Raw genomic sequence first — 27,171 nt, forward strand, 5'->3', positions numbered from 1 at the left:
TGCTTTAAAAATAAAAACAAATCGCATGATCTATGCCAGTAAAGTTATTTATAGTTAGGGACACCTGCTAAATATAGTTTGCAGTTGGTCATATAATTTATAATATTTTTATTTCCAATTATCTCATTTCAACGTCACTCTATTTTATTAATTACCGTTTGACTGTCGGTTAAATTCATAAGGAAGAAGTCGACTTTTTAATAATATAAATTTGGTATATGTACATACAAGTATAACTGAAAGTACGAATAGTTTACAAGTTTTAACTAAAATATCGGTTAATTAAGATAATATGAAACCTTTGATTAACTTTGCTTTATGATAACATGGGATATTTTGTACAACATTGGATATCCGCTTTGAAAGCGTAGACAAGCAGATCTACCTACTAAAAAACACAAAAAATTAAATTTGCAAGCTAGATAAATGAATAATAACAGACTGTATTTGACGAAGCTTAAATTTAAAGATATAATGCGTTTATTTGGGTCGAAAACTCATTTCACAGGAACCAAAAGTCGAGAAAATCAAACAATGAATACAACTTAAACGTAGAGTATTCGACAAGTTAAAAAAAGTCTTTGCGCAACAAAAAATGGAAAATATCTAGGTACACAATTCGTTCCCCTGGTCCTCCCTTCTGAATCCTGGTCTCAAAACAAAAACAAACATCGAAATCTGAAAGAAATCCAAAGGAAAAATGGAAATTGGTATTTTTTCGATTTCGTCTACGATCTTACAATTTATATCACGATTGTTCGATAATTAACACAAGATGTGATTAATTTGAAGTACTTTTCTTTACCGTTATTCGTTAAAATTGTTATAAAAATAAATATTTAGAGAGATACAAAGGATTTGTTTCGTATACTATTCAACTTTACAGTTATTAGCTTGTACCCAGCCTAAATAGTCATTATTACTTGGTAGCTTGCGCAAGCCTCAATGCGGCATTATTCGCCAATTTTTACAACGCTGTATTAAATTTTAGTAAAGTGATCTGACGGTACAAATTTCTATGTGTTTAAATAATTCTCTTTTCTGTTCCAAGGCAATTGAATTTTGCTCTACTACGTGTAAATAATGTTATGTGTTGTGTTTTGGAAGTGGACGTCATGCAAATAAATATACAACGAAACTTACCTCGCACCAGAAATCCCATTTGGGATCAACAGTATTGTCAATGACTTTTGTTTTAAACTCTTGCGCTCCAACAGTGACGACGGCATAAGGATCAGATTTGCCTTTGCCGAGGACACTGATGTCTTTCTTCATCAGATGGCTAGCTTCGAAAACGTGTACTCTTAGCACCCCCTGTAAATATAATACACTAGTAAGGTGAAGATAATTCTAAGTATAAATAAAAAATAAACAAATAATGTTCATCATTGAACGTCAGTTCAATGCTAGTTAAAAAATCAACATGAAAATATCGTCACACAGAGTCTAGTAGTATCAAAGGAACTAATAAAGTGCTAACTTGAGCCTGAACACCAAATGGTAGAACAGATAACGAAATTTAAATATATTACAATCAATTTATCAAGTTAAAATAATTTTGGTTAAAAGGTGAAGAAAAAAGTGACAAGAGCAAGTGGAACCTCGAGATGCCTTAGCGATAGTATATGGAAAAGCAAACACCTGAAAATAGAAACAAAAAGTCGCATATATAAATTGCCCTGCAATAGGACTTGTTATGATGTATACCGCAGAAATAACATCTAAAACTAGCACAACTTACAGATATTTCAAAAAAATGAAATGGGAATCATTGATTTACAAAAACAAGCAATACATCTAACATAAGGTAAAGGTTTCAGATTATCTTTATTTTTTATTAACTCAGCAATCCTGTGGAAGAACTAAACCCGGTATAAGAGCTAACGGGAGCCGGAGTAATGGTCCTTCATAGAATAGGAGGTTGGGAAAAACGTTAACAACTTCTTTCCTTAAAAAAACTTATCGTTATGGAAGCATTAAGAGGAAAAGTCGGACTGTTTAATTCACGAAGACCTAGCATCTAATAACACCTATATATCTTACCAATACTATAGCGTACATACCAGCCAATACGAGTTCGACAGTAGTTTCCTAGTCAAAACAAAAGCAAATCAATTAGTCCTTAACTTTAAACCCATAAACAACAAATATGTTAAAGGAAAATAAATCTTACTTAGTGTACACTTAAGTACGGAAGAAATGGAAGACGACGAAGAAGATGAATTATATGACACTTTAGCAGTTTGATCTAATCAAACATGGTTAAGCACACCCGTGATAAAGAATCTGATCCATGCCCACGTTATGATATGATAATACCTGCTGAAGATACCTTAATACTAAAATTGGTAAAGAGCAATTTTTCCAGCCAATTATGGGACGTTAGAGCTTATATGAAGAGTGAAATAATAAAAGATTGAGACCAATAAACTTTGCAAGCACCAAAAACATGATAGTAGGAGGAACGGGATTTCCCCATAAAATGATACAGAAAGGAACTTGAAAATTCTCTGACAACGAAACCCTGAACCTGATAGATACATTCTGATAGACGCAAGGCATTATTCCGATCTTATGGACGCCAGAAGCTACCAAATAGAGATAGTTACCCCTTTTTTGTAATGGCAAAAACCAGAAGAAGAATATAAAACCTGAAAATGGATAAACATGTAAATATGGAAACCGTTGCCAGAAAGTATAGGAAACAAATGGATGAAAAAATTGAGAGCCTGAAGGCGGGGGAAATGTAGAAGAGTTGTGGACATTTGTGGAATAGAGAAGGCAACAGGAATATTGGGGAAAAACAAACCAGTTAAAAACGAATGGTTTGACAAGAAGTGCCAAGAAGAAACAGGTAACCACAATAAAGACCATTCAAGCAAAGGAGGAATACCGGACTTTAAGACAAGATTCCTCCAAAAAAAGTGTTTTTTAAACAAATTTTGTTTATAGTACTAAACATATTTGAAAATCAAACTTTTTACAGAGGAAAGTAAATACATTAAACTATTTAAAAAAAATGTTTCTTTTTTTTTTTTCAAAACGGCAGCTCTGAAAATGGATGCCCAAACTCGTCCAATTTGTTGGTGGATGTCGTCATTTATTGGAAATGAATCATCCGAAAGCAAAAAACAAAATGGTTTCATATTCTATCTGGAATTTATGGTCGATACTAAAATGAAACATTGTCACCGAAAAAAAAAACAAAATGGCGGACTTTAAAATTTTTCGACTCTTTTTGCACTTTTAAGTGTTTATAATTTTTTTTAAATAAGAATGAATATTTTTGATTGTGGTACCGACCATAGTGAGATACATAAGGAGAAAAAGTCCGTTTTGTTGAAAAAGAGAAGAAAAACGATTACGTAGAAGAAAAAGGCAATTTGAGAAAAAGCAGTTAGAAAGCATAGAAGGGCTAAGATATCAAAACGAAACTCGAAAGTTCTAGAGACATTTGAACAAAATTAGAAAAGAAATTAAACCAAGAATCGGGAGCTGTAAGAATGGAGAAGAAAATATCCTAAATGACACGGCCTCGTTCTTAAACAGAGGGATTGAATTTTTCGACGCAAAATTTTATTCAACCCAAATGAAAGACCACCTACTGGTGATACAGATACTGCATAAACTTTTATTTCTTGCCTGGCAAAATGAGACCATGCCCTGTAAATGATGTCAAGGCGTGGAAGTTTACATAGAAGCAGAAGGCATAATTGAAAAATACCATGCCGGATTCACTCCAGAAAAAAGAACAGATAGAAACCATAGAAATGGATGTAATAATTCGAACACTATGGATTTCGAGAAGGGAGAGGATAAGAAAAGAAGAAATCAGGGAACGCATGAGAATAGAAGGCACAATAATGGAACACATACAACAAAATCAGGTCATATGGTATAGACATGTACAACGAATAGAGAACAATAGATTCCCGAAACAAGCACTCGCCTGGATACCTACAGAAAAATTGAAGAGAAGAAAACGAAAAGAGCCTTTCGAAGGAAAGTCCGAGTTGTCTGACGAGGCAGGGGTGATAAAATAACCGTCATAAAACGGTATTTATATTTTATACCGATTCAAACACGGAATGTTTCACTAATTTTTGCTCCGATTCAATATAATTGGCTTTTTAATTCATATATGTGTTTATAGCATTATTAATGAAATCAGTTAAATGATTTATTTGATATTTATCTTACATAAAATTAAATCTTTTTTAAATGCACTTCAAACAAACTATAATTCACTTAATGCAGGTAAATATTTCTGCCGTTATATTAGTTTGCTTTATAAGGTTCGGCAACTCGGCAATGGTTCGATGTAAAATCTCATTAAATGTAATGGTATAGTCAAAACTATCATAGGAAACTAGCCTAATCAGGAACACATATTGAATGCAAAATAAAAATTTAATGTAACAACAAAATAAATTATTAAATTCCATCTAAACTATATTGTGAGTAAAAAGAGAGCCTACAAATCCATGGTTCATTTTAAAGGGGTCATGAGACCCAGCATGAATCACATAAATCAATACGTATCATATGGTCCTAAAGTTTTGGGAAAAATTTCAAAAGCATATAATTCTGACCACAATAATCTTATATTTTTATTAAATTATTCAACAATTTAACTTAACTATCCTTATTATAAATCAAAATTCAAATGACAGACAAGGGACCATTATTTTCGATTGTAATGTAAAAAGGGGTGCAAAGGGTTTTCGCGCCGTATCTCGTAAACTAGCAACCCTACAGAAAATTATATTGAATATCCTTATTACTTTTTATCATAAAATGAAAAATAACTAAGTTATAAACAAAAATAACCAAAAATTTTAGAACAAATTTTCTTTCGGACCTTATAACTTTTTTGAGGTTATTTTGCAAAAAAATGACATCAAAGAAATATTATAGAGGGTTTCTTAAAGAATAATTTCCCCTACAAATTTGTTTAATTTCTCTGGATCTCACAGTGTTCTGAAAGTGCACTGACGGTGTTGAAAAATGATCATTATTAATATCTAGATCATTGTAAATCAGAGTTATTCGACATATAAAAACGTCGACTTAAACTTACCTCTGGTTCTGGAGCCTTCAATTCTACAGCCTCAACTTCTTCACTAAGTTTTATTGGAAATTTATTAGGTAAAACCATCATAGAAGCCACCGTTTCGACAACAATCCTTCGTAAGATATCACTGCAATTATAAAATAGTTACAAAATAGTGTTAAATCTTGAAGGATAACGCGATACCTTAGGCCAGGCATGTCTAGTACATCAGCGATTCCTACTAAATCAAAATCGATGTCCGGATTATTCAAAAAGAACACCTGCAATCCTCCTATCAAAGGTATCGAAGTAATAAGTGGTTTCATAACTACTCTTAGCATACCATGCAACTAAAATATAAGAAATTTAGTATACAGTCAACCATATTAAATTATAGCTTACTTGAAAATCTCGGATTCCTCCTTTCATACCTTTAAGGTGGAAGGTGATATCACAATCTCCTGCGTAGCTAAAATAGACAATAAAATATATTTACTTTTTAAATGACTTTTAAATAATTTAAGATATTGTAAATTGAATTATGAATTTGGACCATGGAATAAAAATTCGCATATGAGTGAAAAAAATGTTGATCCATTAAATACAAACTGAAATTGACGGCTCACAAAGCGACACAAACAATAAATCTTTCCGGTATAACTATACTACTATAATGTTGTATTAATTGAGACAAACATGTTTTTCTGGTCTAAGTTAGCATGTGATTATCGGTGTTGTTCCGACCCGCCTCAAACCGGTTATATCTGCCTGGAGGCAGTGTGACTGGTCGACCTTGACTATAATTTACTCGTTTGATCGTTTGACTGGTTTAAGAGTGTCAGTAGTTCAGTTCAGTTGTGAGCTTTCTGCGTGACAACCGGTGGTTATAATGTTATGTTCCTTATAATACGTGTTAATTTTGCTTGTTCAAAGATAGATACTACTCCTACGAAGAGTGCTACAGTAATCGCTCTTAATGAACGTACGTTTATGACTGTGAGAGATAGAGCTAAAAGCGTTTGTGTGAGTGCAAACGGAATGTGAGTGCAAACGGAAAACAACCCCAAGAACTGATAAAATTCTAATAAGAAATAACAACATAAATCCATGAAAGACAAGCACAGATCTTCGAACGGATTTATCGAATTATGTTGTTAAAGTGAGTAACTCAACTGTACTGAAAAAGCTTCTAAAAGTTGGCTAGAAGGCAAGAAAAGAGGAGAAAAAATAACTTAGGACACAGAAACCGATGAAAAAATGATTAGCATGAACCAAAAAATACCGATCGTGGACTGTTGACAACTGAAAAAATGTGATTTTCAGTCATGAATCACCTTTATTTGTGCAGGGATATACATCAATTTTTGACAATCGAAGTAAATGATACAATGACAGGAAAAATATTTTGTGTACATCTGTGGGACACATGGGTCACAAAGAAGATAGTTCGTAGCTCAAAAAACTCCTGGACAATCGCAACGTACAGCATGGGCCCAGTTGCTTTAAGCGGACAAACTCTATATTGTCATATACGTACAGAGTGCGGCAAAAGTAAGTTCCCCGATTTGCACAATCGAAAAATATCGGAAAATGAAAATGCAAAACGTTTAATTAAGTCGCAAATTAAACGGAAAAAAATAATAATAAAAATATCGGAAAATGAAAATGCAAAACGTTTAATTAAGTCGCAAATTTGGGTTACAAAGGTGCATATAAAAATCTAAGCTTTATGTTCGAACTGGTGTCCATCTTCCTCGATACAACGTTCACAACGGCTCGAAACGCTACGGCATGTTCGGTTGACGGCTTGTTCTGACGGAGTTGTTCAAAGTCTTCCTCAATAATTGTCTTCAACTGTGGGAGAGTTTGCGGTCGCCTAGCATACACACTATTCTTCAGCAGACCCCATAAAAAGAAATCGCACGGCGTGAGGTCGCAGAATCGTGCCGGCCAATCGATTTTCCCGCGTCTGCCAATCCAGTCACCAAAGTGCCCATCAAGAAACTCACGCACGATCAACGCGTAGTGGGGTGCAGGACTATAAATCCAGCTTAACGCCTGAATAAAACGAGGTCGATACACAACATAATTCATGCGTTTTAGCATTCGGCAAAGCGATCTATCGCCCTATCGGAAATAGTTAATTCTTTGGATAGCCTACGACTCGATTGGTTTGCGTTTGCGACCAAAGATAGCGCCACGGTCTCCATATTCTCAGTCGTCGTCACTGTTACTGGCCGACCAGACCGCGGCGCGTCTGCAACGGAACCCGTCGTTAAAAACGTACGGTACAGTTTAGTGACATTACGACGCGATGGTACTGGACGATTCGGAAAACGTTCCTGAAATTCGGAAAAAATAGTCCCATAGTCCGCTGACAATCGCAGATACGAAGTTAGTAAAAAAACGCGTTCTTCTTTCGTGTACTTGCCGCCCGCCTGAATGTTTAACTCGTTACTAACAACGCACCGCAAAACCACACCGACACTCACAACGTACAGCAACACGCGAATGGCAACACAGGTAGGGAACACCTGTTATGCGAAACTACATAGCGGGAACTGACTTTTGCCGCACTCCGTATTTGCATATATATTTTTCAATATTATAGTATAGACATTGTACTAATTATGACTTTTTTGTTTCAGGCAACCTACAAAATAAAAAAAATACACAAAAAACGGCGTCGGTCACCAAAAAAGTTAAAAAAAAACAAACCAAAACGGCGCAAGCCAACAAAAACCCCAAAACCCGGGCACGTAGGGCCCAACTCCTTGAGCACCAAGTCTCTGAACTGAGCCTAGCTCAGAGCGGAGACTAGAGGCCCAAGTAAGCAATTTTTAGTTCGCCGATAAGCCACATTAAGATAACAGGATCATAGCGACAATGCGCTGTCCTGAGTTTGATTTCGGTTAGGAAACCATGTTGGGGTTCTATTACCCAGGACTCCCACATGAAGAGCATTTGGCTGATAGTTGTGCCCTTATCGCGCATCAGAGTGCTATAGTGGGAAAGGGATAGTCTGGGGCATAGGAGCGCGGTGGAGTGACTCCTGTTTTTAACTCTAGTTAATACACCTGGCTCCAATGAATTGTTACACCCGAACGTAAATATTAGGGGTGAACATGTCTCACAAGCTGTGTATAATTAAATTTCTTGCTTTCTTGGACACATGGGTTGAATGGAAATCTTACTGTGCTAACGGGTGGTGCACATGGGAGCTAAAGTGTGAAAAAAGAGGGGGCTATCTTGGCTCCTAAATGTAGGGCCACTTGTTTTCTAAAAATTGTGTTTTTAACCAGCTTTCCGAATATTTTTTGACATTTAGTTTGAACTAAATTCTACGGAGTTATTGCAAATGTTTGTAAGCTTAAAAAGTGCCATTTATTAATAAATCTTTTTGTGTACAAAAATGTAGTTTTTTTAAACGTTTTTTTTATATGTTATTAATATATATATATATATATATATATATATATATATATATATATATATATATATATATATATATATATCTTAGCAAAGAAAATAAGCCCCGGATTACTGGGATACATTCAGTCCAATTATCTGGACCGACTTTTTAGAAATTAGCCCATTTTTCAAAGAATCTTATAAAAAATCAAATTTCGCAAAAACTATTTAACCAATCTGGCCCATCTTTTGCACACAATTCAAACAGGATAAGCCCCTTAAGTTCTGGTACATTTAAACAAATTTTAATAAACAAGAAAAAAGTTATTAATAATATTTAAAAACAGCGATTTTGTTGTTCATTTTCCAATAAGTTTTTTGTTTATTAACCGATTTGAATTTAGCATATCTCATTTTTTGTATGTTCTTTTTCCAAAAAAGTTGCCTGTTGACGTCAAATCTGTAAATAGAGAAGTTTTTAAGTTATAAGCAAAATAATGAGTTTGACGTTTTGATTGTTTATTTAAACACATTTCCATTAAACAATTGATGAAATTCTGGATAAGAGTCTTTTTGTAATAAACTCCATTCGTTTAGCTCGGGCATATTTTGACAGATTCATTGTCGGAAACCTACAACACAACAATTCCTACTTCTCAGTATTAATAGCTCAAGTATCCTACTATTGCAGACTTCTTTCTTTAAAAAAAGAAGAATTATTCTAAATAGTGGAAGTGTATACTAAACCCATCAAATTTTAGGTAGTATATATTTAAAAAATATATTTTAGTTGTTATAATTTAACATAACTATTTATTATATGGTGCAGATAAATAAATATTGATTGTCGGTAAGTCGCAAAGTTTTATTTTATTTACTATTTAGTTTGTTTACTATTAATATTGACTATGAATACGTGTGCTTGGTTGTATAGTAATTTCCAGCGACTTTTAGTCTGTCAAAAAGTAACTTACTTCGCAAAAAAATAATTACTAAATTCACTAGACAGTTCGGACTGGGAATAGCGAACCGAGTATATCTAATACTACACATTTTTAACTGTCAAAAAATAAAAATCTAACTTAATTGGCATATACATATAAGGATAAAATTGCAGACTGAAGGAAAATGCCGTGAACGAAAAATATACGAGAACAGATCTAATGTATTTTAACTATGATACAGATGTAATACATTTTAATATGCAGCAATTTAAAAGAAAAGAATCGTAACAATGATTTAACGTTTGAGAGGATACCACAAATATCATAATTCGACCACAACTTTTGCATGGTTTACTTACAAGATATCAAGATCCATAACTATTTCATTTCGATCGGTGTTTTTGTCATATACTTTGACTCCTCCTATCCGGAAAGGCTAAAAATATAGTATTGTAACTTTTGGGATATTTGGTGGTAATAATACTTACCACAGTACCCAAAATAATTCGTTCGAATTTAAAGCCAGTTAATTTGTATTTCTCCAAGCTTTCCCTTAAAGCTGGCTGAATAACATCTCTAACGAGTTCGCGAACATATTGGTTAACATTGGGCCATACTTGTTTAATTATCTACAATAAGAAAAATATTTTAAAGTACATAAAACGTTTTTTAATGTATAACTTACTCTATTTATCCACTCGGCTCGTTCTATATCAGGGAAGAAGACCTAAAAATTTATTTTTTAGTATAAAATTAAAGACAAAGTTGTTATGTATTGTAATTTTTTGTCTACAAACACTGTTCAAGAATACATATCTAGTGCAACGAACAACAACTAGACGTAAAAATTGAATTGTTCAGTAAACCTATTCAGCAAATCGAATGAAACAATAGTTATTCCAATTATCCTTACCAGGAAGAAAGAGGAAAATTGTCGGAAAACAAACAGATGCTTACTTTCTGAAAATTCAATTTAATAATTAATCTATTAGGAAATAAAAAAGTTAACAGCCGAAAAACGTATATTCCATTTGAATGCCATCAAACGATTCAAAAGATCTATAATACATAGAAGAATTACTGACGGACGATAGATTTGAAATAGTATTTTTGCACAGTATCTGAAAACCCCGTTCCAGTCAAAAAGGAATGGACGTGAATATAAACTTGCTAATTCTGGAGAAATTGTCGACAATAAAACTGTATATTGATCATAAAAAGTTCCACAATTCCATCTTATAACAGACGAAATAGTAAAGAAATTACCAAGAAAAAAACTACCACCAAGTGATACTTTATCACCACGCATTACAGTTTTGGCTAGAGAGAAGCTGAGGCTCCATTTGGAAAAGCTATATTCGCTTCATCTAGGCCTGTGAGCTTGCGAGGACCAGTATTCAGTTCAATCTCATACAAAGGTACTACCTGTCCAAACCCACTAAGCCCCTCCATATAATCATATTTACCTATAATATATTTACCGCATAATTTCAATTGCTCTATAGTACTTCTTCGTATTCTAAATGCCATGTGTTTTGTTACTCACCCATGCCGGTAGATCATCAAGTCTGGCTAAAACTACTTCCTGTTCACTGCACAAAGCGGTCGCTTTAGCAATAGCTCTTTTTCTGTCGCTGGTCTTTTTCCATTGATCTCTAATAACAAGAAGAACTACAGGTCCTATAAACCAGGCCACAGACCATTGCATATATCCTGCCAAGTATACGACTCCTACGACTGAGGCCTGAAAAAAAAAGAATAATAATAAAGAGTCAATTTTAAACCAATTCCCAAATATGTGCTAAATTAAACAGGATAAATAAATTTGTTGCGTTATTGCAAATTTTAAACACAGTGTTTAAAACATCTTTTTATCACATCTTTTAAAACTGATATTTAACGTAAATTCAGATTCTATATACCGATTCGGTATCAATGGCACTTTTTTTTATATATTCATCATTTTTATGCAGCTCCAAATCTCGAGCTCTGCAATACACTCTCGAGCGATTTTTATCATATTGAAAAAACTATGGACATCCACGAGAAAGCTATGTTTCCAGATTTTTGTTGTAAATTTTTGGTTTCTTTGTTATTGTTAGCCTTGGTTGTATAAAATATAGTTCTGGAATTCCTACAGGAGGTGTACATAATAGAAGTAAAATTTCAGAATGTGTATGTTTCTGTATAGTATTTTCTATTCTCTAGACTCCATTAATGTTTTCTGAGTGTGAAGGCTAGACCGTTTAAGTAGAATACCTTCACAGCTTCTCGTAAAAGGCGACTAATCTAAACAAAGGCGAAAATTAAACTAAAAAGAAGAGAAATAGAAAAAAATTTAAAAAAAGCTATGTGACAACAGGAACGCAAACAAAAAATAACCGTAGGGTCAACTACAAGGACCACAGAAATAAATGGCGAAAAGAACCCAGAAGTAAAAAAAGAAAAACGATGGACTAACTACATTAAAAAAATGGGAAAGGCAAAAAGTACCGAGAAACTAATGGAAACTTTAGACAAATAATGACCAGAAAAGGCAGACTTATGAAAAGGTAACTATTTGCGAAAACAGAATTTTGGAGGCGACGAACGATGTGGCAATCCTGGTAATAGAGGACGCATCAGACACAAGAGTGAAGGAGAAATTAACCCGGACCTTCCCGGAAATTAAGACCTTCCCGGATTGTCCGTGGGGGAAAACGAAATTGGAAATTCTTCCCAAATAACATGTCTGGCAGAAAATGGGAAGAATATATAAAAAATGAGCTCAAACTAAAACAAGAGAAAAACCAATGGTCTTGTGAAAACCTATTAAGAAAAGTGACAGCGTGGGAAGTATGTGACCAAAGATATGTGACAAAACATGTAAAAAAAGATAACGTAATCATTACAAAATAGAAGGGAGAACCAGATAAGAAGGTGTAACACTATACTTACAAGGAGGCAGGCAAATGGCGGAACAAGTCAATAATTTAGTGACATCAAGATAAGGATGACCAACAAAAGTGGTGGCAAAATGTGGAAGAGTGAAATAGAGATTGCTGCTGGAGGACCTGAATTGTCTAACCACATATCGGTGGAGAAGTTTGTGGGCCGTTAAGAATTATGTAAAAAAAATAAGAAAAACAGTGCGGAAAGTAGAATTTGTGATGTAGAGGTGAATGAGGACATAGCCAGGAAACTTCTAGTGGCAAAAATGATACGTCGCAGTGAAGGATATGGTAAAGGTGTTAAGATGTTATAGATGCCAAATACATGGCCACATAGCAAATCAACTGCGAGGATGAAGTAAGCGAAGGGTGCTGCACGCGGGATGAGGGGTCGTGTACAATCCCAGAGTCAGAATAATACTGTAAGGTGCTTTAACTGTGACGAGGATGGTCACAGATGGTGCCCCAAATTCAGCATAATTATCAGAAGAGACTAAGAAGATACACTGAAGAGTAAAATGACGAATAAATGTGGACGATAGCGTGTGTTAAGAGTGCCGTGACGGTCAGGTAAGTCCATTGCGGCGGAAACAATCCCCATATTAGTGCGCAGTAGGGAATTGTTCGTGAACATGTCGGACGTTGTCGGTTTACGAATACTGAACAGAAGAATATATATGGTATTAACATGCATGAGGGATTTGTGAGGTTGGATGTGGAAGAAGTAAATGTGATATGCTGCTACATTTCACTGAATTATATAGCGGAGAATTATGAAAAAAGGCTGGATGAGATCGTAAATGAAATAAGATCATAGCGAAGAGTACGTAGTTCTGGGAGACTTCAATGCAAAAGTTGGTGTGGGGACTATAAACTAGGGATCATCAGCTAACCAATCGGGAGTAGATTTATATAATAAAATTAATACTAATTGGATAGCGTTTGAAGAGACGTTAGAGACGGTCAATCTTAGAGAGGGCCAGGTTAGCCAACCGCAATCGACAGAAGGGCTCGAAGCAATGATAAGAAAAACTATGAGGAATTGTCTTCTTCTTCACGTGCCATCTCCTCTAAGAAGGTTGGCCATCATGGCAATTCGCACTTTCGACACCGCTGCTCTCAAGAGGTATGAGGAATTGTACAAACAGTTAATTGAAAGAAGAAAATGCCTTACTGGTCATGCGAAGAGATTGTCAGTAAAAGGAAGAAATGCATTATAGTAAGAATACAGGCTGCAAGGGCAAGAGGAAGAGTTTGTAAACTGGATATCGCATACAATGCGCGAAAGAAGAAACTGAACAGAAAGAACCGAGAAGAGGCATTGAGGAGAACAGGGAAGTGACATTGAGGAAAAAGTTGGATGATGAAAGGGTGAAAAGAACGCTGGAGAGAAAAGAATAGGAAGAAAGGAGACAAGGTGCCCAGGAGCAAGCAGAAAGATAAGAAAGAATGTAAGGCTGCGAGACCATTAGAGATTGTAGACGAGAACAATATCTTTTTGGGTTATATTAGTGTTCTTAGAGGTATGAAACATTCTTATAATATTAAAGTATCAAATGATGGAAAAATTAATGATTGATCTTTACTGGAAAAAGCTGTAATTGTTTCGCCAAGAGAGGATTTGTTGATCAGGTACCACTGATTGTAGTCAGAATTAGCGCGAGATATCTTGTAGTTTACATAGCTTCCGTTACGTTCCTTTCCAAATTTTATTTCACTTTTAAAACGAGTGGTACGATCCTGTCAATTAATTGACTTTTACAGATAAGCAAATGACATATTTTTTAAAATCGACTGAATAGACAAAATGCTTTTGGAAACTCGAGATTAGGTTACAACAGGGATATTTTACAATAAGAAAATTACAACAATCGAAGCATTATTATTAATTGCACTATTAATTAATTAATTATTATTCCTGTCGATTATTCAATCCTGGTAATATTTTAAACATATAAATTTTAATCAAAGTAGAAATCCGAAAATTTCTTACTTGGCGAAACTAAAATTCAGATATTTGTCTACTGCGCTTTCTACAATATATAAAGCAGACATATTACTGAAAATTAACCGACAATTGGAATCTACAATTTGCATTCCACAACTTGCCTATCCACAAGGCAAATATCATTCGCGAATTGGTTTCTAGTACTCGAAAATGAGTAAATAAATAAATCATTTTAAAGCAAATAAATAAGCAATGAGAGCTTATATATGAGTCACTCTAAGAAGACCTAATAAGGTCGAAATACGTATAAGCAGCTGGCAGAAGCCCTACATTAAAATTAAATCTCAAACGTCTTTCAAAATTTTATTTTTTTATAATTGACTATTATTAGAAAAAAGTATTGATAATCGTGATAATACAGTTATTTATAGTATTCTATTTTTGTTATTTTTGTTAGACTTATGTAGGCAGAGCTTTTGACATAAATCTAATTTTGTTTTTGGTAGTTTGCATTCTCATTATCTTCTATACAGTTGCTAATTCTGAATGTTTTCTTTTTTAATGCAAACTGCATCGTACAAAAGTATATCTCACTCTTACGATGACGCAGCAGTTAAACAGTGAATCTCCAACGTCGATTTAATTGAAAACTACTTCATTATGACTCAATTTTTTTATGTTCAATTAAAAAATCTTATTTATAGCATACAATTGATTATATTCCAAGAAATAAAGAAAAATAAACTGATTTGAAAAATTTTAATTAATTCAATATTAATTAAAGCAATAAAATTAAAGTACTCTGTTAAAGTACTTATGAGACATAAGTTTTCTCTGGAATTTCTATCATAACTTGATGTCTTATTTAATTATCATACTATAGAAAACGAAATATGAATGTTTTTTAATACATCAAATTATGCAATTATTTGTATACCTTTATAATATGCATATAACTTATAAATAAAGTAAACTTCATGTAACCTTCTGGCTTAGGCCTAGTGTTAAGATTTTCAGGTAGTGCAAGCGCCCCTTACATGACTTAACGGTTTTACGTACCCTCCGAATCACGGTGGGGCTCAAATAAATTAGAAATTAAAAAAATTGTCAGTCGGGGAATTGGACCCGTGCCCTCCAGCCAGTAACATAGCCACTGCACTACGTTCGTCGCACTGATATTTCCTATTGCAACTTATGCCTCTGAAACGTTAACTGTCAAGAAAGCTGACGCAAACAGAATCAACGCTTTAAAAACTTCCAACATTAATTCCAATATTAAAAAATATTAATTCCAGACTGATTATAAAAATCAACATTTTAACACAAAGCTAAAAATACAGTTGAAAGCTTAATCAGTCAATAAAAAATCATGAACTCTCCATATCCTTGCGTGGGATAACGGACTGAGGAGGAATTTCTCTAAAATAATTTTACAGACAGAAGTAGAAGAGGATATGGTTTTAAAGATATTAAAAGAGGAAATTAAAATGACATTAAAAACAGCAAAAATGGTAAAGCAGTAGGTCCAGACCAAATTCCTATAGAAACCTTAATTAAAATGCATAAATGATGAAACCTTAGACATTATAGTAGGCTTATTTAACTCAGTATACAAAACGGGACACATACCGAAACAATGGTTACTCTCCACCTTTTGTGCTATCCCTAAAAATACAAACGCTAAATATTGCAGTGAATACAGAACAATATCACTAATAAGTCACATTCTCAAATTATTCCTGAAAATAATACATGGTCGTATAAATAAAAAACTGGAAGAAGGAATAGATGATAGTCAGTTTGGGTTCAGAAACGGACTAGGAACCAGAGAAGCGTTATTTGCTTTTAATGTGTTAGCTCAAAGATGCATGGATATAAATGTTGATGTGCATGTTTGTTACGTTGATTTTGAAAAAGCATTTGACAAAGTAAGACATGAAAAATTAGTTCAAATTCTAATGACAATAACATAGACCATAGGGACTTACGAATATTGTTCTGAAGCTATTTTCTTGTGGCATTTTAAATTAATTACTATTTAAATGAAAATAAGCCATAATTAAAGGTTAAAATACGTTTATTGACGTTTCAATTTCCACTTCGATGAAAATAAGCCACAATTAAAGGTTAAAATACGTTTATTGACGTTTCAATTTCCACTTCGGAAATCGTTCTCAAAATTAGTAAATTTACTAATGTTTGTATTTTGAGAACGATTTCCGAAGTGGAAATTGAAACGTCAATAAACATATTTTAACCTTTAATTGTGGCTTATTCCCGTTTAAATAGTAATTGACTTACGAATAATAACAAACCTCTACTGGAATCAAAGAGTATAAATCGTAATAGATAACGAACCCAGTCCAGAAATTGAAATCAGGAGAGGAGTTAGGCATGGATGTATTATGTCCTCATTACTATTTAATGTATATATAGTTTGAAGAAGCATTACTATCTCAAAGTGAAGGAATAATAATTAACGGAAGATCTATTAACAACATAAGATATGCAGATGACACAGTGATTATGGCAAGCTCTGTTGAACAACACCAATTACTGCTAAACAAAACAAACAGTTTCTGTGAAAAATATGGACTAAAAATGAATATAAAAAAGACCAAATACATGATAATAACAAAGAAAACAAATATACCAACAAACATACATTTGGGAAATGTACCGATAGAAAGGTACCTAGAATCGACAAATACCTAGAATCCTGGATTTCAGACAATAATGATCAAACAACCGAAATAAGAGCCAGGATAGAAATAGCAAGAAACGCGTTTGTAAAAATGAAAACAATTCTCTGCAACAAAGACCTTAGATTAGAACTGAGAGTAAGAGCACTGAGATGCGTTTTCGATACTGCAATATGGACTTGAAAGCTGGACATTAAAACAAGAACACATAAATAAGTTACAGTCCTTTGAAATGTGGTGCTTTTCACACAGGAAACAGGAGAATGCTTAGAATAGCATGGACATAGAAGAAAACTAACAGGGAAGTATTGCGAGAAATAGGCAAAGAATGCGAAATAATAAACACAATAAAAATAAGAAAGTTACAATATCTGGGACACGTAATGAAGGGACAGCGATATGAACTGTTAAGGCTGATAATACAGGGAAATAATTAGAAGGAAATCTTAGAAGATCAGAAAATGATACAAAATTTACTGGTTCTGAAAATTTACCTCCTTCGATTTTACAATTAGAAACTTTGGTCCATTTTTTTAAGTTTCTCTTTCCTGATAGTCTTATAGAGCATATCACAGACCAATCAAATTTATACTCAGTGCAACAACGTCCAGATAAACCAGCTAATATAAAAAAATATGAAATAGAACAATTTATAGGAATTACTATTTACATGTTGATAATTCAACTTCCATCAACAAGACACTATTGAAATGCCAATATTGGCCACCGAACAGTTAGCGATGTGATGAGCTGTAACAGATTCAAAGAAATAAAACGTTTCTTGCATTTCAATAACAATGATGACATGATTGAAAATGATCAGCCTGGACATGACAGATTACTCAAAATTAGACCTGTTCTGAGCCAAATCAAAGAACGACTACTCTAGGTTCCGAAAGAAGAATTTCTAGATGTAGACGAACAGATTATACCAACAAAAGCGCGAAGCCAGCTAAAGCAGTATAACCCAAAAAAAACACATAAGTGGGGCTTTAAAAACTTTGTGCTGAATGGTATTTCGGGATTCAGCTACTTTAATTTGTTTGCTGGTTCCCAGAGTAATATTGTACCTATAGGAGCACCAAATCTTAGTATGAGCAGCAACGTGGTTTTCAAATTAGCAGATTCGAAACCAAAACATCAACATTACAAGTTATTTTTGGCAATTGGTTCACCAGCATACCTCTTATGATATATCTGACCAAAGAGGGCATTTTACCTTTGGGAACACAAGCGCGGCAGAGATCATATGGTAGAGAAAATAGCGAATATAGACAATGTGGATGTCAGTGTAGTGTCCTGGTTTAATAATAAAATCGTTACTACAATGTCAACATATGCTGGAAGTGAACCAAAGGGAGAAAAAAGAAGATTTTTCAAACAAGAAAGTATACATAAAATGATACCTTGTCCTAACAGTGTCCCAATCTACAACAACTACATGGGAGGTGTAGATCTCCTTGATTCCATGGTAGGATTTTATCGTATAAAAATCCATTGACATGACAGCCGTAAACTGTTGGTTATTAGCCAAAAGAGCGAAAAAATGTGATTTACCCCTTGTGGATACCAAATTAGCAATAGCCCATGCTCTATGCAAAGCCGGGAAACCAATTAAGCAGAACAGAGTAGGAAGACCGTCAAGTAGTAGCATTCAGCAGATGTACTAGAACAAACGAAAAAAGGGACATACTAAAGAAATACCCCAAGAAGATATCCGTAAAGATGGGCTTGATCATTTTCCCTATTGGGATGAGAGCACTAGGTCAAGATGCAAATTTCCAGGCTGTACAGGGAAAACATGTATAGTGTGCACAAAATGCACAATACCGTTGTGTATTAATAAAGAAAGAAACTGTTATTTGCAGTTTTATACTGTATAGTGTATACTGTAACTTCAAAATAGTTTGACTTTAATATTACATTGTTGCATGATGTTTCCTATTTGGCACCAAAAATTTTTTTTTGTCAAAGTTTTCCTCGTAGCTAGATTTTTTCAATATTTTTACGTAAAAATAGAATTAAAATTCTTATCTGAGAATTTATTTTTGACAAAAAACAAAAATTCATGCGGTAAAGGGTTAAAACATAAAACTATTTCTAGTATGGTGCATAGACTCAGACCCTGACATCATCATCATCATCATCATCATCATTGGCTTTTACAACTCTTCGTGAGTTTTTGCCGCGTTTACTATTGCCTTCCATTGATTCCGATCCTGTGCTATTATTTCTCATGGCCTTACTTCCATCTTCTCCAGGTCTTCCCTGACTGCGTCTTTCCACCTTTTTCTAGGCCTTCCTGTCGATCTTCTACCATCTGGTCTTTCCCAAAACACATTGCTAATCAGTCTGTCGTCATCACTCCGTACCACGTGGCCTGCCCATCTTAATCTATTGGCTTTTATGTATCTTACGATGTTTCCTTTCCCGAAGAGAGTCTCTATTTCATTGTTGTATCTGCTCCTCCATTCATTTGTCACGCTGTCCCTGCAAGGACCATATATAATTCGCAGGATTTTGCGTTCCCATACTAATAACTTATTGATTTCTTTCTTTCTCAATGTCCATGTTTCACTTCCATATGTCACTGCTGGTCGTATTATGGTTTTGTACATTTGGATTTTGGCACGCCTTGAGAGAAGCTTTGACCTCATTAGATGTTGAATGGCAAAGAATGATTTATTCCCCGCCAGTATTCGTATTTTAACCTCCCGTTCTCCTGTGTTTTCACTGGTAATTGTTGCTCCTAGGTATTTGAATTCTTTGACCACCTCAAAATTATGATCGTTTATGGTAATGTTTTGTCTTATTCGCTGTCGTTCCTTTTTTGATACGACCATGTATTTAGTTTTTTCTTCGTTTATTTTCAGGCCTACGCTTAGTGTTGCTTCTTCAAAGTTCGATATTATATCCTTAACTTCCAGTTTTGTTTGTGCTACTGCATCTACATCATCTGCAAATGCGAGAATAATCTTTGCTCCTCTGGCAAAGATTATTATTATTATATTATATTATTAAATCTCCTACTCAGACCCTGACACCCACAGTAAAAGTTATTTTCCAAAGACCTTTTCTGTTTCAAATTTAATGCAGAATATTATGTATAGAACATTGTACACGCTAAACCGCATAGAAATATTGACAAAAAACGTAAAAGAAACTACTAATTTACCGACTTATCCACTTCTACCCCCTCAATCCAAACCCGACGTTCAAAATGGTATAACTTTTTATTGAACAATATATGGACCATACAGAACAATTTGGTGTTGAAGAAAAACTTTTACTTTGGATGTCGGAGTTAGGCCTTTTTTGCATTAATTGTACCATACTATACAGTCCATTCGCTCAGCTCGGGAATATTTTGACAGATTCATTACCGGAACCATTTTTTTTGGCCTTCGGTTCAAGATCTATTTAGTCAGACAATTGGTTGTATAATTAAAAACAATTAACTTTTATACTTCCTTTAAATTTATATGACAATTTCCTATTTCGTTTATTTACTCAATTTTTTAATGTAGAATGCATTAAAAAATGTACTGAAAACACTATTGGTGACTGTACAAAAAGGATTGAAAAAGGATATACGCTTCACGATAAGCTGCCCTTCATAGCGATTTTTTTTAAAACAAACAATACAGGCAACGGTTAAAAGTAAACAACATAAAAGGAAAGACGGTCGTCGAAAGCACTGCTTGTGCTTGTTCCAAATTATTTTGTTTTCATAACATCCTACATGTTTAAAATTGTATTTAAATTTTTCTAGTAACCAACGCGTTCCAACTTCACGTTGCACTTTTTACATCGTAAACGACAAGGTAAAACCGACAAATGTTCGTAAATGCCATAAATCATGTCTATTACTTATTGTTTACACAAGTATTACTTTTTTATATTCTCATTTTTTAATAAAATTTGAAATCATATAAATTTACTAATTTGGTAACAACATAACCTAGGTATAATTTTTTCCTCTTAGGTATCTATAGTCAGTTCACTGATCCCAATGGCAGCTCTCTATTTTATTATTTTTATTCATTTCCTACAAATGTTATTTTCACGAGGATATCGCATGGCATGAAATAATCAAAAAATACACCAAATTTGGAAATGCGAGGTAACTAAGAATCGACAGAATTTCAAAAAGTAATCAATTGAAACGATTTAACTCTAATAGTTCTTTTAACGACAAGAAGTAAAAAGTACCTAAACGAAAACGACAAATCGCTTAATGTAGAGAAAGAGAACCATGCAAACTGGAGAAGCCATGCAAAAATACACGTTGTCAAAATGAAAAGAAAATTTACCGAATTAAACCGGCATGACCTTTTCGATTATTATTGGGATTTGCAGATTACCAATAACAAACGGACTGGCTACTTCCGTGAGTAAAAAAAATAATTAAGAGAAAACAAAAACTAACGAAACAAGCTGGAGAAATAAAACATTCAGATAATTACCAAAAACGGGGAAAAGCGAAGAGTTAGAAGTGCGTCAGCAATTTATTTTAAAGGTGCTTTGTATTTCACAAAGACAAACGACATTAAGGTATACTAAAGAAAACACATATATGACGAAAAATTTGCAAGATCGTATCGAAGGGGTAGATATGAACCTCCACATAAAAATTGAGTAGAGATCAAGACAAAATCTGAGAATTCAGAAACTTCCTGCTGTTCTTCTCATTGCTGTAGTCATGTAGGACAAAAAATGCTTACATGCTGAATTCAGAAATGTGTCTTAGCTTTACAGAATGTTCATTAAATATCAATTATCGATTTGATAATCACAAAATAAAATCTAAAGTGTGATTGAGGATGTTCAGAACCGTTTTTAAAAAGACTTTAATATCAGTTTTCACCTTCCAGAGAAAGAAAAATGCGCACTCTGTGAGTAATAGAGAAAAACACGTTAAATTTGCTGAAAACGAAGACCTATCCTACCAAAATCATCTACACGATAATGTTTTTTCTCTTAAGATATTTACGGTATTCATATTATGACTATTCATTTAGATCTGATACCTAGAAACTACCGTAATTTTATCTTAAGCGACAAGATTTAACTAACATTTATATCATAGGTAGACTAGGACTGACAAAATACCATGTTAGATAATTTAATAAAAATAATAAATAAATGGTTTTTCTTTAATTTATGTTTTATTATTTACTAATAATTAATCATAGTTTAACAAGTTTCATTATATTAGCCAAAAAGTGGATAGAAGAAAAATCTTCTGGTAAATAAATGTGCGTTTTGTCACTTACGATGTTTTGTCAAAAACCCATCGAGGTGTCTTATTTTAGTTCAGTTACTCAAAAATGTATTGTTCTTATTTTCATATTTATAAAATTTAGGAAAATAGTTAGAAAAATTGTATCAAAAGATTCTTAAAGTTCTTTATACATAAGTACATCTATTTTAAAATTAACAAAAAAATTAATTAAGTTTGATTATACCCTGCAATATTAGTAGGCATAAACATTTTTTTCAAGCCGAGAGTAGGAAGAACAAATTTTAACAACAAAAAAATGTGTTAGAGAGAGACTAGTTTGATAACTATCGGTTCAAGAACAAGAAAAATATATATTTATCATTATAATAAAAAAGTAGTTTTACAATATTTCAAAATGGATTTAATATAACTAATATTTTAAAATATTTGTTTGGTATTTTAAAATAGAATCTTCAAAGGTAAAAAATCATTGTTTTGTATTAATTCGATATTTTAATTTTGACATTAATGATATTATTTATTTTTCACAATAAAATAAACCATCGCAACTAACCTTTTTCACGGCACTAAACAACATGCTAATAATGCTAGTGTTTTCCGCAAATTTCTTGTCGACGACTTCATTTTTTGGATTTTTTTTCTCCATGGTCTCACAAAAACTATACACTTCACTGACTGCAGATTGATTTTCAATATCCAAAAAAAAATTATACTACTTTCAGCAGGATTGTTTAAAAAAATATATATAACCTAAAAACAGATAGTAAGACGATCAATAAACCGCCGCATTTATTGCAGGATTAGGTTCATGATTTTATTGGAGTATAAAAATGGATCTACCAAACTATGATGTCACGTTCTATATGTTAACCTCGCGGTGGGTAATTGTTTACTAATGTTAGCGAGTGAGTAATCTTTTTTGGAATTCCATGTCAATAGAGTATAAATTTGATTATACATTCATCTTCACCTTCACTTTATAAAATTATACATGATAGAAAGAAATAGATATAGACATCTAGACATCTTAGATAAATTTAAAGCTACTAAGAGGTAGGCAACATAACATACAAGCCGAGGAGTTCATGGATGAATTAATTATTGTAGTTTACATAGTGAAAAAAGAACAGATCATGCAAAGTTGATAAATAATAATTATTATAAATTATAAAACCTAATAATTATATATGCTGCAATCAGAAAAATATAAAGTCAATTCAACGATATACACAGTACATTAACAATAGATTATATCTTAAATATCAGATAAAAATGTTACGAGGCGACAAGAATGCACAAAGAAGAACAATTTTAGGAAAATCTGGCAAACAATTATTTCATGAAAATACCAACAGGAAATTATAAATCAATTTTGCGGGCAGAATCAAACCGATTATAAGCTTAATATTCTTCGCATGGCTACAAAGAAGCAGCGGCGACTCGTGGCCTAAAAAAGTAGTGAAGATGAGGAAAGCTTGCCGGAGCCAAAAGGAGTTTTGGTACCTAATTCGCGCCCAAATCTCATAAAAAATTCGTTAAAAAAAATGTTTAGAGTTTATGGCCCTAATAACTCGAAAACAGTTTTTCTTGTTCAGTTCTGCTTGCCTGGGGTATTTTAGTTCTGAACCTCGACATTTCATTGAGGGTTTTTTGGCGATTAAAACACCACGTCTGGGGTTGGTGAGTTTCGATTCAGCCGCCCACTCTAAGTCAGATGCTGATTGCAGCCGACCACTCTGGATCAGACGCAGATGTTTAAAATACTGATTGGTCGACAATGTAAAAGAACATCCCTTTTATCTTCATTTTTCTAATGCCTAAATGGAGTTTCTAATATATTACACACCAAGTGATTAATTTAGCCACCATTTAATATAGTCTTCTGCAGGTCATCATGCAATGTAGAGTCGATAGCAAAAAGGGAATAGGTATAAAGAGGAAATCATGGCTGCGAAATATTTGAGACTGGACAAACATGACTGTAGACGATTTATTCCACGTTGCAAAAGACAGAGAAATTTTTAGAAATGTGGTCGCCAACCTCCGTTAATGGAGACGGCATAGGAAGAAGAAGAAGAAGTCATTAATTGGATTCATGTCTCTCCAAAATTATTTTTGTCCAAACGAAATCCACGAGAACACTTTATATCCGAAATCCGAAACAAACCACAGAGAAGTGTATTAATAAAGTGCACTAAACAAATAAAATTAATATTGTGACTAAACTAAACTAATAAATACTATACTATACACTATACTATATAAAAATATCTATATAATGGACTAAATTTCAAAATATTGTCGCTTAGAGAAATTTCCGAAAAATAGGAATACAAAATACACATCCAACAGTGTGTGAAGACGAATAATATATTTTTAAGCGGAACTGCAAGTACCAGTTTTCTCAGCTATCACTAAGGATAGGCTGACGTCACGTTGCCATGGCAACCGTGAACGCTGATGCAGATGGATTTTGCATGGCAAAAATTATATTCACCTCTTCCTGAATCCTATTATACACGGCTAGTGACACAGGTCAGGACTTGACCGTCAAGTACGTACCGCTAATAAAGCTAGTTGTCTTTTTTAATTTTTAGATTAATTAAAAGAGAATAAATAATTGATTTCAGAATTTAGATATAATAATGTTGTTTTCATTTTTTATTTATTTGTCTCAATTTAATTATATTTTTTTTTTTTTTGGTGAACCTCACTTTCACCTACTTCACCTGGCCGGCCGCCGCTGCAAAGAAGTTGTAGAAACAAAAAAAACTAAGTGGCGGCTGGTGATAATTTTGTTCAGTGGAAAACTATGTTCACCTCCCTACTTCTTAAAGTGAAACTCAATACTTCTGTTTTCATTGGAGAAGAACCTTTTCGTTGAAGTTCGATTTTTACTTATTTCAGAAAATATTGAAAGTAAACCATACGACAATATTAAATTTAAAGTACGCAAGCAACTGATTACATTTTCGTTTTCTTGTGTTGTATCTGGCCGTGAGTAAATTTTCCAAAATTTTTTGGGTTTTTTTTTTCTAAAAACTACTAAATGAATTGTAATTCTTTCAAAAGCTTTATAATTTTTAAACCTTCAAGTATAAGTTTTACAAAGATAAATGGATTCTATCTTGCTCCAAACACGTAACCAAATATTTCGAATATGCATTTCAGCAATCTATCTCTGTAAGATAATAAGCGCTGTATGCGATAATAAGGTTGCGGCGATACAGGCGCGCGGAGCTTAGAAATCTTTTAAACATATTATGATCAGATTTAAGACCAATAATAGAGTTACCCACTAACATTCACAACCATGTGAGATGGAATCAAGTTGTACAGTTAGCCAAGACCCACCTCTGATTGGAGTGATGGTAGAAGACAATACACGCATTGTTTCAAAAGTGCATCACCCAATTTTTTCGCTATTGTTAACTATTTTCAAAAACTATTTATAGATTTATACGTTATAGATTATTTATTAAAAAATATTATAGGATTTAGAGAGGTGGCCTTCTGGCCTATTCCACTGCGACCTTTTTAGATCTATTGTGGTTCTCTGGTCCTAGATAACATTCTCTAGCCTGACTCTTTTGTCAGACTACAGTGTCCTGTTAGAAGACCTACTATGGCCTTGACTGTTTTCCTGTTTTTGCTTATTAGGTCTGCCGTAAATTTTGGCGAATGTTCTGTAATGAACTGTTTCGCCTTTCTTTGTCCTGGTGAATTTCTCCCCCATTCCAGAGGTTTGTGAGTTACCCACTTCCTTGTAGCCGTTCTTGTTACTGTTACTGTCTTTGCAACGCCGCAGAAGGGTTCCGGTCCAATAAATAGCATTGATGAGCCTTGTTTGGCCATTTCATCTGCTTTTTCATTGCCCTTATGACCCTCGTGCCCTGGTACCCAGGCTACCGTAACCTTGCTACGGCCTCCTAGTTTATTTAGGGCACACACACAATCCCATACTAGCTTAGAATTGACCTCTACAGAATTAAGTGCCTTAAGCGCTGCCTGAGTATCTGTGAAGATGGCAACTGAATGGAACGTTCTTTCCTGCCTTTCTATTTCTTTCACGCAGTGATGGATTGCCATTATTTCCACCTGGAAAACTGTCACATCCTTAGATAGACCTACTGGGAAATGGTTCCCTTGATTTGTCCCTACTATTATTATAACGTCGACAGATATATTTTTTTAAATATACTGTTTTTTTTTAATAACTAAATAATTTATTTCTAATGAAAATGTATTAAAACAATTTTAATATCGTGTATTTCCACCATGGACATCGATGCAAGTCTGGATTCGAGCTCTAATATTGCTAGCAAGTCGATTAATAATTTCCTGTGGTTCTAGGAGGATTCCTTCGAACATGAACAGCTCTGGATAGTGCATCCCATGCATGTTGAATGGAGTTTATGTCTGGAGACATTGCAGGCCACTCCAAACGGCGAATACCTTCTGTCTCAAGACAGTCATTAACAGCTTAAGTTCTATGTGGGTGGGTGTTATCCATAAACACAATTTATGGATACGTATTTAAGTCGAACATTCATATTTGTTTGAAAAGAAGAGTGTACGAGCAATGCGTTACCTGTGATCACAAAGGCACCGAAACATTAACCTTGTCAAAAGGTTCAATAAACTAACTGAGGGTAGAGTAAAGAGGAATGGAAAGAGCGATATTGGGAATCACCAGGAAAGACAATACCGAACGCTGACATAGGACGAAAGAAGTTGATATTTTACAACGTGTCACACAGTCTAAATGGAGATGGACAGATCACACAGCCCGAATGGCCGATAATCGTTGGACCAGGGAACAAATAATATGGAGACCCAGAGGGGATAAAATAAGTACAGGTAGGCCACCGTCCAAGGATAATACTAGTAGGAAATAGGAGTAGCGGTTCTATATGTAACCATTTATCAAAAAACAAG

At 33.8% G+C, this 27,171-nt stretch overlaps 1 protein-coding gene across 2 annotated transcripts in view; it reads right to left on the reverse strand.

The window, feature by feature from the left end:
• The window catches only part of Esyt2 (extended synaptotagmin-like protein 2), a 67,374-nt gene extending 44,188 nt beyond the window's left edge, over positions 1-23,186 (reverse strand). Inside the window, exons 1-9 of one of the 2 annotated variants that reach the window (XM_072532963.1) lie at positions 22,787-23,186; positions 10,955-11,152; positions 10,094-10,135; positions 9,897-10,037; positions 9,768-9,844; positions 5,456-5,522; positions 5,258-5,403; positions 5,081-5,201; positions 1,144-1,314 (exon numbers count right to left, since the gene is read on the reverse strand). In XM_072532963.1, the coding sequence (XP_072389064.1) occupies positions 1,144-1,314; positions 5,081-5,201; positions 5,258-5,403; positions 5,456-5,522; positions 9,768-9,844; positions 9,897-10,037; positions 10,094-10,135; positions 10,955-11,152; positions 22,787-22,879 (1,056 nt within the window). In that variant the 5' untranslated portion in view covers positions 22,880-23,186. The remainder of the gene's footprint in view (positions 1-1,143; positions 1,315-5,080; positions 5,202-5,257; positions 5,404-5,455; positions 5,523-9,767; positions 9,845-9,896; positions 10,038-10,093; positions 10,136-10,954; positions 11,153-22,786) is intronic. The other variant, XM_072532962.1, reaches the window with a different exon arrangement.
• Positions 23,187-27,171: the final 3,985 nt, after the last annotated feature.

This window comes from Diabrotica undecimpunctata, chromosome 5, assembly GCF_040954645.1.
Source record: "Diabrotica undecimpunctata isolate CICGRU chromosome 5, icDiaUnde3, whole genome shotgun sequence".
In the NCBI taxonomy this organism is placed as follows: Eukaryota; Metazoa; Arthropoda; class Insecta; order Coleoptera; family Chrysomelidae; genus Diabrotica; species Diabrotica undecimpunctata.